At 41.8% G+C, this 18,132-nt stretch overlaps 1 protein-coding gene across 1 annotated transcript in view; it reads left to right on the top strand.

Annotated features, from left to right (window-relative positions):
• The window catches only part of CDC42EP1 (CDC42 effector protein 1), a 72,188-nt gene extending 59,399 nt beyond the window's left edge, over positions 1–12,789 (top strand). The window contains exon 3 of the mRNA XM_089681935.1: positions 3,798–12,789. Within this exon, the coding sequence (XP_089538061.1) occupies positions 3,798–4,345 (548 nt within the window). The 3' untranslated portion in view covers positions 4,346–12,789. The remainder of the gene's footprint in view (positions 1–3,797) is intronic.
• The last annotated feature ends 5,343 nt before the right edge of the window (positions 12,790–18,132 follow it).

The raw sequence follows: 18,132 nt of genomic DNA, 5'->3' as shown, positions 1-18,132 counted from the left end.
GAGAAGCTGTGGAGAACATTATGCTACCTGTAACATCGTTTAGCATGACCGTTTTGGTGGTGGGTCAGTGATGGTCTGGGGAGGCATATTCATGGAGGGATGCACAGACCTCTACAGGCTAGACAATGGTGCACCCTGACTGCCATTAGCTATTGAGATGAAATCCTTGGACCCATTGTCAGACCCTACACTGGTGCAGTGGATCCTGGGTTCCTTCTGGTGCACAACAATGCCCGGTCTCATGTGCTGAGAGTATGCAGGCAGTTCCTGGAGGATGAAGGAATTGATACCATTGAATGGCCCCCAAGCTCGCCTGACCTAATTCCAATAGAACACCTCTGGGGGTTTCATGTTTTGGTCTATCCGACGCCACTAGGTTGCAGACTGTCCAGAAGCTCATTGATGCCCTGGTCCAGATCTGGGAGGAAATACCCCAGGACACCATTGTCGTCTCATTAGGAGCATGCCACAACATTGTCAGACATGCATACAAGCATGTGGGGGCCATGCAAACTACTGAGTACCATGTTGAGTTGCTGCAATGAAATTTAAGCAAAATGGACTAGCCTGCTGCATAATTTTTTCACTTTGATTTTCTGGATGTCTTTGAATTCAGTCCTCTCTAGGTTGATAATTTTCATTTTCATCAAATGATGGGGCATCCTTACATTCCTAACACATTACCCAGTCCATATCAGTATAGATATCCAGCATATTTTTCCAGATTTAGATCTGATGTGTTTTCAAAGTGTTCCTTTAATTTTTTGGAGCAGTGTATATATATTCTAGCATAAATGGGCATAGTTACCATACTTTGAATGACAACGACTTAGATGTGAAGAGGTCTCTTTAACTAGAAATAGCAACTTAAGTCCTGAGATGTGATAGTAGCCATTGTCTTCTGCTAGCAATGGTGGGGCCCATATACAGTAGTGAGTAATGGTAATTCAATGAAGATAACAAATAGACTGTGGTAAATGCTCAAAGCAAAGATCTCTTGGTACTGAGGTGTAAAGGTGTCTGTATGCAGTGTCTCTAGAGTGTTGTCAGAAAGAGGTTGGGCATCCGCCTTCCCACCAATCCCATGAATAGCATGGCCTCCTAGGAACACGGTTCTTGCACAGGTTCTTAGCTGTTTGCAGAGAAGTGCAGAGTTACTGCCTTACAGCCTGTCAGTGCGGCAAGTAGAGATGACTGGCTGAAGACTGGATAGCGACAGTCCCGATGCAGAGAAGCTAATGCCATCCAGGTGTGGAAATTGGTGTCACTGCTGTGCTGAACTGGTATGCAGAGTCCTGCAGTAATAGCCAGCAATCTGTCTATGGAGGAGAATGGCAGTCCCCCTGTGTTCAGCTCTGAATTATGCACCGAGGGAGCTAGCCAGTCCCTTTCTGTAGAATATAGATCTTCTCTCCCAGCAACCTTCTAGTTCTGTACATAGCTCTCTGGTAGTTGTAGTTCAATCAGCACTCAGAAATACAGTATGCATTGGCTATAGGACTACAGGTCCCAGGATCCTCTGCTGTCAGAAGAACTGAATCCACTCTGCTAACAGGAAGTAATGTAGCAGTCCCAGTACTGGGCACTAGGGGGAAAAAGGATTAACCACAGTCTCATCTGTAAATGTCCCTGAATGGCATAATAGTATAGCCAGCACCTGACTACATAAGTGAAAGTTTTAGCACTTCCGGCTCATGGCAGAATGTCACGATAGCACCATTCCAAAGCTCGCAGAGGTACACACCTTACACTGGGAGATCTAATGTCAGGGGCTCTTGCAATTTGCAGAAGAGGATTTCAGGAGGACAAAAGATACTGTATATGAAGGTGCACATTGATACCATCAATTAGCAAGTTATCTCAATGCACAGTGTGTTTTCACTGGCAGGTTCACTTTGAAGAAACATGAAAGTCTAACAAAGTTTTACAAAGGCAAACTGCTGAAATCACTAATCCCAACCAATTAACATTATAAACTTGGTTTATTGCAGAAAGCCCAGAGGTTTATGGCAAAGGAGGCTACAGATGTTCTGTTTGCAGAGTTCAGAGGTAGCAAGCGCTGTGCAGGCTTTGTATGCTCTGGGTCTGCACTGCCCCTCTCCTCTAAGCAGTCAGTTAGAAGCCCGTCTCCTTTTTCCAGAGTTGTCGGATTTTGGTGGGCAGGGGAAGGGGCTAGCCATCTGACAACTCTGCTTAAGCCGGTCATAGATGTTTCAAACCTCAGCCGGTTCAGCAGGGACTAGATGAGATTTGAACCATGTACGGGCAAGCTGACTGTAGCCAAGTTGATTGATTGATCAACTTAGTTACAACCAGCATGTCGGATATATAACTGCTAGCAATTATAACTGCTCCCCCCCCCCCCCTCCCCAGGAGAACACAATAGCTCCGCAGGAAGTCAGTCAGTGGTAATAGGGAAATCAAGCAATTATCTTCCCTTTAACCAGTGGTTGCAGGAAAGAAAATTACACCATCTATGGCCAGCTTGAGGAACCATAGCACCCTGTGCTATGTGCACAGGATCCTTTGAATCTAACAGTCTAGCTTGAATTTAACAAGCTGTGTTAACTACTGGTGAGATTTCTTCTTAAATATTGTTTTAATAATTATAAAACCACAATTATTTAATGATGTTGTTCCTACCATTGTGTGATGTCAGAAACTGTAAGCAACAAGGATTTTGTCACTTAAGGTTTAGGTCTCATGTAAACAAGCCAATTTCGGTTTGTGAAAGCATCAAATCCAATCTGTCTCAGTTGGATCTGATGCTTTGGAGGCCAGAGGAGAGATCAGGAGTCTAAAAGAACCCAGATCTTTCCATAAAGAGGACTAGTCATGGCCCATGCTATCACAAGGAATGTTGTTCATTCCTTGAGAGTGCAATATGTTGATCAAAAAAAAAAAAATAATGGTACAGTGCAAAAAAAATTTAAAATAATACATTTTTTTAAAGCACCCTGTCCCCCTGTGCTCATGCGCAAAGGATCCCGCACACATATGGAAAGGTGATTGCACCACATATGTGAGATATTGAACACCAGACCTCATGTGTAACTCTTATCTGGTAACCTGTAAAGATGTATACATTTTTTTTAGGTGCCATAGTTTGGCGTCGTTCCACGGGTGTATGCAGTTTTAAAGTGTGACATGTTTAGTGTCTATTTACTCACCGTAACATTAGCTTTTATATTTTATCAAACAATTGGGTATTATATTGTGTTTTTGCTCATTAAAATTCAGTTTATGTTTTCCAAAAATATACAACAACCACCATCTTATTCTCTAGGGCCTCTGCTTTAAAAGTATATAACGTTTGGGGGCTCTAAGTAGTTTTATAGAGGAAAAAATGCTAATTTTCACATGTAGGAGAGGTATGTTAGAATTAGCCCGGACTGGAACTAGTTAAGGAGCCTAATTAGCCCAGATTTTATCCTGGACTACAAAACAATTAGTCCCCAGTTTGTGGGGATAAGGACATTGGGGAGGGATTCAGTAGTTTAGCAAAAAGCAGCTGTGCAGGGCTAAAACCGCTTAGTCCACAAACATACTACATGTTGTCAGCCCACAAACAAGACTTAGGAGCTAAACCAGCAGATCAACAGGTATATTCCTATATTTACAGGGTTTTTAAAGGGATTAAACACGGAGAAATGTGCATGTATTGTATAAATGTACTTTAATGATTAGAGAGCTTAATTTATTTGTATCTTTTATATCTTGCCTGGAATTCAGTTTTTAAAAACTCTTTAATCACTGATTATAATATAAATGATAGCAGGATCTATTTATATTTTCAGGTCTGAAATCTGGATACTACACCATGCCTCGACTTTCTAGCTCTGAGGATCAGTCTGAGGATACCAGCTCTCAGAAACCAGATGATGACTGGGCCAGCTCTGGGCTACCTGATAGAGAGGATGTCAGTGTCTGTACTGTTCCTGTGGAGCTTTCTAGCAGTCTGTGGCATTGTGACTCCATGCAGTCCTTGGTTATGGACTTCGGACCTTCGCTTACCGAAATCCTGGAAGGGATTAGCTTCTATGATACTCCCAAGAAAACTGAGGGTGCCAGTGGTTTCAGCGATCCAACCATACCAACAGCCAATGATGACCCATTTCATTTTAACATAGATACTAACATTGGTGCGATGGAGGTAAACCAATCATATTGTGATATCCAGGTTCAAGAACCTAAAGGTCTTGCATGTTGGGAACCAGCAACCATAGCTGAGGATATGGAGATGGATACAGACAGTGGAATCACTGGATCCGAACAAGGAAGCAGGGGAGTCACTGCTGATCTATGGGACTCTGGAGATGGTGATGGTTCTGAAATAGAAATGTAGACATTATTGAAAATAAGGAACCTCTGAAGAATCACTAAATCAGAACAAGGAAGTAGAGGAGTCACTGCTGACCTTTGGGGCTCTGGATATGGTGATGGTTCTGAAAAAAAAATGTAGACATTCTTGAAAACATGAAACCTTTCTGGAAGAAAGGGATGGCTCTATAAATTGTATTTTTCCATTTAACATGATTATGCGAGCATGGACTCCTTTGAAATGTAAAGTGTATTCTTATACATGTGACCGCTGTCTTGATCTTCTTTTCTTCACTCCACTTTATCCACATATGTTTATATTGGGTAGTTTTGAAGCATTCATGGAATACTTGGCTTCTGTATTCATCATCATACATTGCATCTCTCATAATATTCTGAGAAATGGAATTTGCAGTCACGCAAAATTTAATGCGCTGCCTTCAGTTGCTTTAGTGGAACGCTCCATATTAATCCTATTTTCCATAATCTTCATCCTGCACGGTCCAAAATGATTCATGTTCTGGTGAAAATGACCTTCTATTTTTATTGATATGATGTGTTCTGGCCATGATTTCTTTAAAATTTTTACATCTAGACATTTTTAAACCACTCACTAAATGTAAAAAATGTGCTGTTTCTCATACCGTTAATTGTGTACTTGCTTAGTAACAGAGAGAAGCTATGCAACACTTCAGAAGGGAAGGAGTGGGAGTAGAAATGATTTATAGATTACAAAGGAAACCACTTGTGGAAAATCTTGGCTTTGGTTGACAAATAAGGACAGCACCCCTGATGACAATGAGCAGGAAGGTATTACTGAAAAATGTAGAGATGAAAGAAAAAGGAGAGAATAACTGATATTGTTAGAAGCTATATTGTGTTTAATAAAAACAGGCTATACTTGCCTGCTCTGTGCAATGATACTGCACAGAAAGGTCCCTTACATCCTCTTTTGGCAGTCCCCTGCTGGACGCGGTCCACTTCTCCCTCCTCCCAGAGCCTTCCTAACAAGCCGGTTGCTAAAGTGGCACCCGTGCTTACATGTTCCCAAGCCAGGCTATGTGCATCCAAAGACACACACAGTGCTGCTAAGCCACACCCCTGTTCCCTCCACACAGGAGTGCTGAGAGCAGCAGGAGCCTATGGCTCCTGTTGCCTGTCTCCTGTGAGACCAGGACGCCGTGGCTGCGTGCTGCTTGAGCGAATGTGGGGTAGGACAAGTAGTGGGGCATTTTTTACCTAATGCAGAGAATGCATTAAAGTAAAAAAAAAAATTTTGACTTTATAACCACTTTAAGCCAGTGTTATTATCCAAGAAAAGAGGTATTCTTTGGCACATTCTAGACCAGTGGTCTCCAGCATGGGGGTCTGATGTGGCCCTTTCCTTGCCTTTATCTGGCCCTAAGGACACTATTCTTTCCAATGACACCAACAATGGGGCACTATTCCTTCCACTGACACCAACAATGGGGCATTATTCATCCCACTGACACTAACGATGGGGCACTATTCCTCCCCTTGATACCAATGATGGGGAAATAATCCTCCCACTGATACCAATGATGGGGCAATATTAATCCCATTGATACCAATGATGGGGCAATATTCCTCCCACTGATACCAATGATGGGGCAATATTCCTCCACTGATACCAATGATGGGGCACTATTCCTCCCACTGATACCAATGATGGGGCAATATGCCTCCTACTGATACCAATGATGGCACAATATTCCTCCCACTGACATCAATGATGGGGCACTATTCCTCCCACTAATACAAATGATGGGACACTATTTCTCTCACTTATAGCAATGATAGGACACTATTCATTCCCTAATATTCAATATGGGGCACTATTCCTCCCACTGACAGCAATTCATTTTCTACTCCCACTGGCCACAGTCTGGCCCCCTAAGGTATGAAGGACAGTAAACTGGCCCTTTATTTAGAAAGTTTGGATACCCCTGTTCTAGACTATATGAATTCCAATTGTGGTAGCAGCTAAATGTTTAAGGTGTTTTTCTTCAATAATCCTCAGGCTCCATTCACATTTAGGTGTTTCAAATCAGGAGCGTAATTGCCACAATTCTGTCCACGATTTGAAAATGTGCTGTGAAAATGTGAAAACGTTCATTCACGTGTTCAGGTGCCATTCATTTCAATGGCACCTGAAAATGCAGAATGTTTCATGCCGCATTTTTCAGAGTAATAAAAGCGACACTAACATGCAAACAAAATTGTGAAACGTGCAACACCCAAAAGAAGCTCCGGAACCATTTTTGGATGTCACACGTCCTGCGATTTTGTTTAGGTGCCACCTAAACACGCAAATGCGCATTTTCACATTTTCACAGCACGTTTTCAAAGCGCTGGCAGAATTGCAGCGATTTGAAACACCCTAGTGTGAATGGAGCCTCAATTAGAAAAGTATCAGTACATCAGCAAGTGCTCTCCAAACAAGGCTGAGGCTGTTAAATTGATCCAGTCCTGTTGAACTAGTTATTGTGGATATTCTTCATGCTCACTGGGTCAGTTGTTGTATGTGGAAAATCATAAATATTATAAATCTCCTAGCTGGATCATGAGAATTTCTACTTATGATACTTTGTAACTCTAGACAACATTGCTCTGTTTATTAAACTGTAAATATATTATAGAGGTGAGCCCTTTGTGATGTATTCATACCAGTCTTATGAGCTGGAAATCTCTGGCAGCATAGCCAGGTTTCTAAACTCATTTTGCTGAAGTTTAATAGCACAGTGTAGTTACTGACTTGTCAATTAGTCTGTTGATTAGACAATGGAGAAGAATCACCACACTGATAAAGTCATCACTCTGTTCTTACTGTCTGAAAACTGAAAGCAGTATTAAACCCAAAATGCAATGTACAACACTCTGGATGGAAGAGCAACAGAAACATCTTTGGACAGCTGCATGGTCAGTCTGGGGGCAGGGGTGTGTTAGATGCACTAGCATATTTAGACACACTAACCAACTGAAGCCAAACTCCAGCTCACACTTTTAAGCAGTTACAGCCAACAGTTGTTTCCTTTTGGGATAAAGGTTTTGCTTAAATAAATGCAGATCATTGTAAGCACCCCCACCAGTGGTAAATGGTTTGTCTCAACCTTCTAATTGCTACATCTGCAAGACAGCTTATCCTGTTGAAAAACAACAGACTTAGTGACAGGATCACCAGAAAAAAATAAAGGAAAAAAACCTAAAAAAGGAAAACTAATGCAGCCACTAAATTTAAGAACTGGTAAGCTGCAATTTAATACATAATTGTTTTGGGGTTAATACTGCTTTAAGCTGACCATATACCAGTTTTAGAAATTTTAAATTTTTGACATTTATTTTTTTAAACCATAGTGATGTGAAAATTACATATCTCTTTAAGTCCTCATGCACACTTGACGTTTTTACAGCGGATGTTTTTAGCTTTTGATATTTTTTTCTACAGATAGTAAAGCCCCCAGCATATTATCCTATGTGTCCATGCACACATAGACTGTAATCAACGTTTTTTGGCTGGGACGTTTTTTGGCTGGAAAAAAACCCCCAGAACTCGTGTGTTTTTAGAGGAGTTTTTAGCTGTAAAAATTCTCTAATTCTGATAAACATGGTAAAACACCGCAAACCGGCGTTTTTGGATTTTTTTGACAAAAAGAAACCATTTTTTATGGTAAAATAAGCTAAAAATCACAAATGTGGGAAAACACCGCTATACGCGGGAAAAAGCCGCTAAACACTAATGCAAAAATGCTTAAAAAGCTGAAAAACTCACATTTTTAACATGACTTTACACAGCTAACATTGCCAGCGTTATCAAAACGTCCAGTGTGCATGAGGGCTAAAGGTAGTACAATTCACATGTTGACATTTTTTCTCAAATTAAATTCTAACTGTGAATGTGGTTTTTGTTTGGGAAAAATATTACATATTGTAAGGGAACTTGTTCAATACATCTGGGATTCCATTCTAAGGCAGGAATTGCATTCCTGTTCAAATAGCATGCCAATTTTTGCGGTGCAATTTGGGTCAATTAGTGCAAAGTATCAGTTAACCTCCCTAACGGTATTCCCGAGTGTAGCTCGGGGTAAAATGTCTATACCAAAAGCGGTAACCCCGAGCTACACTCGGGCTTACTATGCGGCACTTGCATATTCCCTGCAGCACTTACCTTGTCCTTCGCTCCCGCAATGTGTCCCCTGCAGCGTCCCCGGCCATCTCCTCCGGCTGATGCCGGCATCCGCCTCCTGTGTTCCGGTCCCTGTGACGTCGGGACGTACGGGCACTGCCGGCGGCGGGAAATTTGAAAATTTTAAAAAAATTTCATTTTTTTCAAAACGATTTTACATAGTAAAATCTTTGCTGTTTCAACCCATTTCACATACATATTGTCCCTAGTGCTTTGTCCTGTCCCCTGTCTGCATTTTTACTGTTCTTTCTGCCTGGAAACTTAGAAATGTCCATGGCGTCCAAAAAGTGTCCCTTTAGGTCAAAAGCGGTTTTAGATCAGCTAGAGAACAGCGATAGTAAATCAGAACCACTTGCAGAATTGAGTGATAATGATTCGTGGAGATATTCATCATCAGACACTGAAAACAATTTTGCGACTTTGCTCAGCAATGTGCGAACTTGGTGCTATATTTCAAATTTCAGTGTTTTTGGTTTGATTATATTATTGAATTAAATGTATGATTTAGACTCTTGTTCAGACAGATTTCAGTGAGTTATTCCTAAAAATTACAGCCTACAATAAAAAAACTACATATTTCCATGCAAAATAATGGTACCGCTTTCAGCACCAAAAATATGAAATAATCATACCGCTAGGGAGGTTAAGGTATCAAGAGCAGGGGCGGACTGACAACTCATGGGGCCCCCAGGCAATAGGGGATCATGGGGCCCCTGTGTCCTTGGCCAAACTCAAAAAGCCTATGAAAAAGGTACCAGGGGCATCTCATGGGGCCCCCTACTGACCTAGTTTCCAAATGGTCAGTCCGCCCCTGATCGGGAGTATTTTTACAAGTATGAGTACTCATGAAAATACTCGGTACCGGCACTGGTACAGGTATCAGTATTGGTGCATCCCTAGTCCCTGTTCTTTACTGATATGTAAATGTTGACTTTTTGACAAAAGTCAGTAGCTTAGTCTTCATCTTCATGTCTAACCACTCCCCTTGGCCCCCAATATGTACAGAGAGCAGTGACGCATGACTATCACAGCAATTGACAACCTGGCAGATTTAACATATGCAAGAATCATAATATCTAAAATGATTAGATCTGTGCAGATTTACTTATAAACACTTTAAATATTTATATTCACCTTTATTTAGCTTTACCTACACTGTCTGAGCCTGAATGTTGACAGAGGTGAGAGGTCAACTGAGTTCTTACATTTGCTACCTTGTTAATTGGCAGCTGTTGCTATTTTTCCTGTCAGTCTGGTTGTCAGAGTAATATGCAGTGAATACAGCAGAGTTGACACCTAATTCTGACATTTAGCTATAGAAAGAGCAGCAAGGTGATGAGGGAGATTGCTGGAGGGACTGCTAACAAAGAGATAAGCGAAACGCTTAAAAATATCATTCTTCCTTTGTCTTCTTATTTAAACCTACTTGTAATCCAGCTTTACTGGCCTTTTAATAGCAACATACCAGAGGTATTTACTGCAGCAGAACCCATCAATCACATTATTTATGGATTTTAGGAGTGATCTGGGAATATTAGCTTAAAGTGTATCTAAACCAAAGAACAAAAATGTAATATATTTTGCAATTTACCAGTCTTAATTTGTTCAGTTTTTTTTACCTTTATTTTCACCTAGTGATCCTGCCAGTAACACTCACCTTGTCCTAGGATGACAATGCTCTGTACTGTATCTATGGAGAAGCAGCATTGTCACCATAGGATAAGTCTATAAACACCTCCCTCTGTCTTCTTCTCCGCAACATAGAAGAGAGGGGGTTCTGTAGTCCTTAGAGATAGCTGGGAACAATATAACTGATAGAAATGCAGCATGGGAAATTACCAGTTGGCAAGATTTGTGGCAAGATCAACTATTTTTTATTGGGCATATTTAACAAACAGCTTTAATTTGAATATTTAATAATCAAAGAAGAGAAAATAAGAGACATTCATTGTTAGGGTTTAAATACCCCTTAGGTTTTCTATATGGCAAAAGATATGGAAACGAGAAAAATGTTTAGGATGTGGAGCAAAAATGATGACAAGTCTATACCCTAAAGCAGCCATTCTCAACCAAGGTGCCTTGAGGTTTTTTCAGGGGTGCCCTGGCAAAACTTGTATGCAAGCCAACGGGTGAAACAAGCCTGCCTTTCACTTACACAAAGCCACATGTTTTCATTGTGCACCATTACAACCTTCTAGCCACTGGCGTTCTGACAATCAATAACATCATCAGTTGATAAGGAGGATGTCAGCTGTCTGCACAGGATCCTAGTGTGACCCTCCCCTGCCCCTCTCCATCAGTTCTGGGGTCACATTAGCCTAATGATGGAGAAAAACTGAGGGAGAGAAGAAACACTGGCATACTAGTCAGTACCAGTGCGCAAAAGTGTATTTGCTTTGAAAGAATAATGTTGGGTGCAGGAGCGGACTGACAACTCATGGGGCCCCCGGGCAATAGGGGATCATGGGGGCCTGTGTCCTTGCCCACACTCAAAGCACACCCAAAAAAGCCTATAAAAGGTACCAGGGGCATTTCATGGGGCCCCCTACTGACCCCGGGCCCTCGGGCAGTGCCCGAGTGCTCGAATGGTCAATCCGCCCCTGGTTGGGTGTCCTACATGTGTGAATGTTGCTGCAATATATAAAACTATTAAAATAGTTTTTCACATTTTAGAATGTGGTTCCCTTTTCAAATGGACAGTCTTGAGGCACCCCATTTTAGAATGGGGTGCCTCAAGACTGTCCATAATTTTAAAGGGTGCCTCGGGACTGTCCATAATTTTAAAGGGTGCCTCGGGACTGTCCATAATTTTAAAGGGGCCTTGACTGACAAAAGGTTGAGAAACACTGCCCTAAAGAATGGTATACATGTTACAATTGTGTTGTATATTATCTGTACAATCTACCTTAGATTTATCTACAGCTACATAGGCCAAAGGCCTTAAACAAGCCATTCCATTTATATCTAATCAGGTAGGCCTTTACACGATATAGTTGTTGGTAAATCTAAAAGAGATTGTACAATCTGATTGTATGTGCATGGCCAGCTTTAGTATCTTTTGCTAAGAAGAATTGAGAGCCAAATCATGTGTGAGCCCAGCCAAGTCTAGGGCTCCTTTCACATGGGCATGCTCCATGTCGTTCAGCAGGTGATCCATGAACAGATCCCCTGCTCAATCGGAACAAGAAGAGACAGATGTCACTTTAGTGACATCCATACCAGTTCAGTTTTTTGTCTGCATTTTGACAAGACTGTTGTTGAGCCCTGGTTCACACTGATGCAGTGAGGAATTCACAGCCTTTTCAGTGCAAATCAGAATCGCACCCCATTCATGCGAACCGCTGTGGGTGTGTACGTTAGGTGAACAACACCCCAATAGTGGTCTGCAAAACGCAGTGCGATGTGAAAAATTGCATCGCATAGGTAAGAATAACTATGCGATCCGATTCTAATGCGAACCCAAAAAAGGGTCCTGCACATTTTTGGTGTGGGTGCAGTGCGAATAGAGCCATACAAAATGTATGGCTCCGATCGCACCGCACACAAATCGCATGTAATTTTCACAGGAATGCGGTGCGGTACCTGTGCGAATCACATGCAATATCGGAGCTGCACGTTTGTGAACACAGGCTGAATCTATGGGTTGTCGAATGTAGACAAACTCGTGTTTGGCCCATTTAGATCCAAAAAAACAGAAAAGGACACAAGGCCAACTTTGAGGTAGGCAGATTTTAAAGGGCGCAAGTTTATTTACATCCATTTGCCCATAGAGTTGTATGAAAAACTGACAGGCAGACCGGATCGGACAGCACGTGTGAAAGGGCCAAGCTTTTCAATGTTAACATAGCTTGTCGTTTTTTTATTTTGTTGTGGTGTCACTCATCCCATACTGGACCTTCACAGGAATCGAGAAAATAGCAAACCATCAGGAAATCTGCCCTTCAGTAGAATATTAATATTGCTATTATAGTGTAGCAGAAGCAAAGACTACACGTGTAGATCTCAACTCAGGGATCCTCCAGAATTTCGGGAAGCCAATGAGGCCATCAGGCATCCATTCAAAGTGAGAAGTTGGTTTTGGATGAAAAGCCTTAAATCATGTTTTCTTTTCATCTTTCAATGAAAATGAAGTGTATCAGAACCAAAATAAAATGAGTATTTCAAGGGTGGGGGCAATACTGTATTTACATTGCTTATTGTTTATATCAAAACAGCAATCATTTTTACTTTTAACCAAGAATAAATGTTATCTTGTTAAAACATTATATTGTACTGGTTTATTTCTAGTTTAAAGTAGAACTAAAGACAAACGTTTTTTTTTTTATTATGGATAGAGTAAAATGGATTTATAATCCCAGGCAGGTTTTTTATTGCCATCTGTGTTCCCATTGGGTAGACTTTCCATAACTTCCTGTCCCATAGCCAAACCAGGAAGTGAGGGAATTGCAGGTTGTCACCAGGGTCACCAGAACTAGTGTCCCCATTGGAAGATTTCAGCTCTATTCCTATTCTGGTGACAACCCATAATAGGCAATTTTTCTTTTCACTTTCACTCTTAATGATAACAGTAAACAGGACAAACGCAGAGGGTGAATCTCTCTAACAGGACCACAGACAGCAGTATAAACCTGACAGGTGTTCTAATCCCTCTTCACCCTTTCTCAGACTCATTTCTGATGGCCAACAGTCTCTATTAGTTTTTTGCAACTGACTGAGATATGCAGAAAATGCAAGTGAATCCTGCACAGAAGATCAGCCATGCCCAGTTTGTTTATCATTTTACAGTATATTGCAATCAATTATTCAATCAATGTACCTAGTCTGACCATGCTGTACATTCATTTTTAGCACAGAGTAGATTTGCCAAAAAATGTAAGTTAAAGTGTTACTAAACCCACAACAGTAAAATCAGTCTGTATATGCAGTAATGCACGCTTGTTATACTCACTGTGGAACCTAAGGGGTTAATCCTCTGCATTGTGTAAAAACGCTGTTTGATCCCGACTTCTTTGATCCTCCCTTTCTTCCAGTGCCCCCTTCTTATCTTCTGATAAGACATATCATGTGATGACACTCTGCACATGCTCAATTTAGTGTGTATTGCTAGAGAGGTTTTTTTTTTTGGGGGAGAGTGAATGTGATTAGCACAGGGCCAATTAGCGCTGTACAGACAGAGGGTCAGAGGTCATGCAGCCTCCTAGAATAGAAAGAAAAGTTCTCCTACAAGCTTTAACATGTGCTTGGCTGGACACTGATAGAAGTCACAAGACTGCTCTAACTGCTGATGAGAAAAGGTGTTTAGAAGTTTACATTCACTAAAATAATTGCATTAACATTTCTTTCAGTTCTGTGTACTGTGGGAGATCATATATGCAGGGTCCTGGGTTTAGTAACACTTTAAATCTACGATACATTTGCTCAACCTAAAAAGTGATCCAAACAATAAAGTACCCATTAACACTTGCAGTATATGAACAATTACCACAAAATGTAACCCCTTCAAAGTGTAACCCATACATTAAACAAGTACAGAGCAATTCCAGGCAACAAGTGAATGTCTTAGATTGTAAGCTCCCAGGATCAGGCCCTCCTAACCCTCTTGTATTGAACTGTATTGTTGTTGTAGTGTCTCCTGTTATATTGTAAAGCGCTGAGCAAACTGTTGTCGCTATATAAATCCTGTATAATAATAATAATGCCTGATATGATTGGTGGCTGTGTGATATTTCAATGCATTGGCTTTTTTATGTGTAGCTAGGTGCTGCCTATATCATTATGCCATTCAGGGACATTTACAGATGAGACTATGATTGATCCTTTTCCCCCCTAGTGCCCAGGACTGGGACTGCTACATCACTTCCTGTTAGCAGAGTGGATTCAGTTTTTCTGACAGCAGAGGATCTTGGGATCTGTATTCCTATAGCGAACGAGAAGGATGCTGGGAAAGCAGATATATTCTACAGCAAGGGACTGGCTCTCTCTCTTGGCCCAGGATTCAGAGCTGAACACAGGGGGACTACTGTCCTCCTCCAGAGACAGATTGCAGGCCTACTGCTGCAGGACTCTGCACATCAGTTCAGCACAGCGGTGACGACGATCACCACACCAGGATCACATCTGATTCCATCCACCAGGACTGTCACAGGCTTCTCTGCTTGCCGCATTGACAGGCCATTAGGCCCTAACTCTGCACAGCCCCGCAAACACCCAAGAGCCTGGGCAAGAATTCTTGTTCCTAAGAGGCTGTGCTATCCATGGAATGTGTGAGAGAGTGGATGCCCAACCTCTTTCTGTCATCACTCTAAAGACACTGCATGCAAACTTTTACACCTCAGTTACCAGGAGACATTTGCTTTGAGCTGGTGTTACAATTAAATTGTTGAAGCTTGCTACTCATGACTGTATAACCTGTTAAACGTTGCTTATTTCCTAATTTATAATGGATTTCATATCCTAAACCCATTATTTGTGTGGCTTACTCTTTTGAACAAGTCTAATACAGAGGTGTCACTAAAGAACTCTTGCATTATTATTCAATACTGGTGAACTATGTCTGAACCCAGAGTATCAGAGGTGTCGGGAGGCTTGCAAGGTCAGGGCAACCACTGGGGACAAGCATAATCAAGCGGCCCCTACTTGGGTAGTGCTACATATGTATCAGGCTTTTGTGAGAGGCAGAAAGGCGAGTATTCCAGCATCACTAGCAGATACGTTCCAGGATCGCCCGATTGCTGTCAGACAAGATTTAGTAATACAATACAGCAGAGTAAAAACAGCTAAAGGAAGAATGGCAGGAATGAGTTAATAACTTACAATTAACTAACATGTAAAATGGACCTGAACTCAAAAATTGAAAACTTGTTGTTTATAGAGAACACCTAGAAATATCAATTGAGACTAATTAGTACACTGAAAAGGTACCGTTTGTCTTAAATTTCTCTTTAAAAATAGCTTTGCACTTCCTGGTATATAAATGTACCTAGGCTCTTATACCTGCAGCCTCATCAGTGGCATCCCTAGCGGGGTGCCAGCCGGACCGTGTGACACCATCACAGGGGGTGCAGGAGCAGGATGCTGGCACAGTGACAGCTGCCCTGCCCCGGTGTAGTGGTAAAATGAGTATCCCTTGAAGCAACTGCACATGTGCTAGTTTCAGGCTGAAGAAGTCGATCGCTGGCTCTGTGATAAAGTCAGAGATTGGCTTCTTTGGCCTGAAACTGGCACATGCTCAGTTTCTTCAGGGGATACATATCTTCAAGGGATACTCATTTTACCGCTACACCGGCACTGCTCCTTCCTCTCTGGAGGGGTGACATCACGTGTTACTTCTCCGGGTGACACCAACCCTAGGGAAGCCTCTGAGCCTCATAGCTGCATCTGTTAATAGGCACTGCTGCTGGGAACTGATTTGGCATGAGATTTGGTTATGTCATTACCAGGGGCAGACTGACCATTCGAGCACTGCCAGAGGGCCCGGGGTCAGTAGGGGACCCCATGAGATGCCCCTGGTACCTTTCATTGGCTTTTTCATAGGCTTTTTTGGGTGTGGGCGAGGACACAGGTGCCCCATGATCCCTTATTGCCCGGGGCCACATGAGTTGTCAGTCCACCCCTGGTTATTACTGTATTGCTTGCAGGTAATGTCATTACTGTGCTGCACTGTCTGCATCTCCCCACTTCTACTTTATTCTTTATGTTGATCTGTGCTTCCTACACTTCTGCTGTTCTGGTGAGACCAATACGTCCAACTGCCAACATCCATAGCTCAAAAGTGCTGTCGGAGTCAGGAGTAGCTTCAGAAGGAGTGGAGAGAATGAGAGTACAAATGTACAGAGAAAGGCCATGTTAGCAGCCACATAGATCCAGGGGAGAACCCGACCACTGTCCCAGGTTGAAGATGGCTCTATCCTTTGCTGCTGCGTATCCTGAGAGGAAAGATGACTACTGGGAACAACCTGGGACTATGGGAAATGTAGTTCCCAGGGGACATCTTTCTATTAAGCCAAAGATGGGGTTGGACTACAATTCCCAGCAGAACAAAAAACTGCAAAAGAAGAAAAAGGAATTAGAAGCCTGGAGATCGGGGCAGTATTTTAGGGAACATGAGAGATGACCACTGGAGAGAGTTGCTGTGTTGGATCTTCGTTCAATAGTCGTGATCACAGACTACTTCATGATGAGAGGCCACTTGTCACAACAACCCTGCTCACTTTATAAAGGGATAGTGTTACCTACAACTTGGGATATAATTTGGGTACTGACATCTAGAGGTGTAAAATGTCCGACATTTTTAAGTCATGTGAAAAATACTTTTTTTCCCCAGTTTTTTCTGGAACAAATTAAGATGTTTGGTAATATTTAAAAAACATTCAGTGTGGAGTAGTTTCTCAAATGGAAAGTCATTTTGTTAAACTGGGAACATGAAATGCAGCTTATATAAAAGTAGTATGCTTGAAATAAAAAAAAACGTTTATTCAGTAAATAAAATAAACTTGCTTTTTAAAAATTATGATGATCCAGAAGCAGCAGAAGGAGTGTTTCTGGAATGAGAATTCTGGAGGGAAAAACTACTTGCACTTTCATTATGGTCCTCATCATTACATTCCACAACGTATTTTTAATGTATTTAGGGCATCTCTGTCATGCAAGGATGTGTTTTGTCATCCTTGTAGCATTTGGAAAAGAATATTTCTTCTCACAATATTTGCAAATTTCAGCTTTGATCTCAGAAGAAATTGCCCTGTGGAAATGTTTCCAAGCTGTAGATATTGATCTCATCATTTTAGTGAGAGAAGGAAAAGAAAAAACTATTTACTGACCAGACTATAGGTAAACATTATGCTGTGATGGTGGAGAACATTATTAAGAATTACTTAAAGGTTATAAAGATAAACTAATTTGTTAGACAAATGTGTCCTCTTACCTGTCAAAGCCTGAGAGGATAGAAACTATCATCTACTGTATCCCAACAATCACCCAACTTTAAGAGGTACAAGATGGAACCCACAAGCAAACTAAACTGGTGCCGTTCTCCTGCTGTGCCCTCTAGTGGCGGAAATGCATTTTTCTCTTGTTTGACAACTGCATTGAGAAGTACAGTGTTACCTGAATTGTATTCCAGGATTTGCTGTCCTGCAATAATTTAAAGTATAACTAAATGTCAGGAAAAGAATCCCCATGTGTGCAGCATGTGAATTCAAGAAATTTGCCGGACTGCAAATGCACGGGCATGTGCGCGATCCAGTGCGCATGCAGGAGTGCGCGTGCATGCTCGATTGCGAAATTTTCATTGGCGCCACAGGGACTATTTAAATGCACTATTGCAGCCTGTCATTGCTGTTTGATCTATTACGTTCCTGTGTTCCTAATACCAGTTGCTGACTGATCTTCTGTTATTGCCCCGGTCTGCCCCTGGTTTTGCTTTGATTGCCGCCTGTACCGAGGGGTTCGCTCGCATAGGTTCGCTATGCCTGTCCTTGGATTACGTCTCTGCCTGCTTCTCCGGCCATATACCTTCTGCTGTTACCAACCTTGGCTTGACGTCTGACAACGTTCCTGCCTGCCTCTTGTACCTTTCTGCTTGCTAGTTGCCGACCCGGACCATCTAA

Source organism: Staurois parvus, unplaced genomic scaffold (assembly GCF_062004578.1).
Source record: "Staurois parvus isolate SC_StPar_1 unplaced genomic scaffold, SC_StPar_1.0 ptg000282l, whole genome shotgun sequence".
Lineage (NCBI taxonomy): Eukaryota > Metazoa > Chordata > Amphibia > Anura > Ranidae > Staurois > Staurois parvus.
Note: the sequence above shows the minus strand (reverse complement) of the source record. Positions and strands in the feature narration are given on the sequence as shown.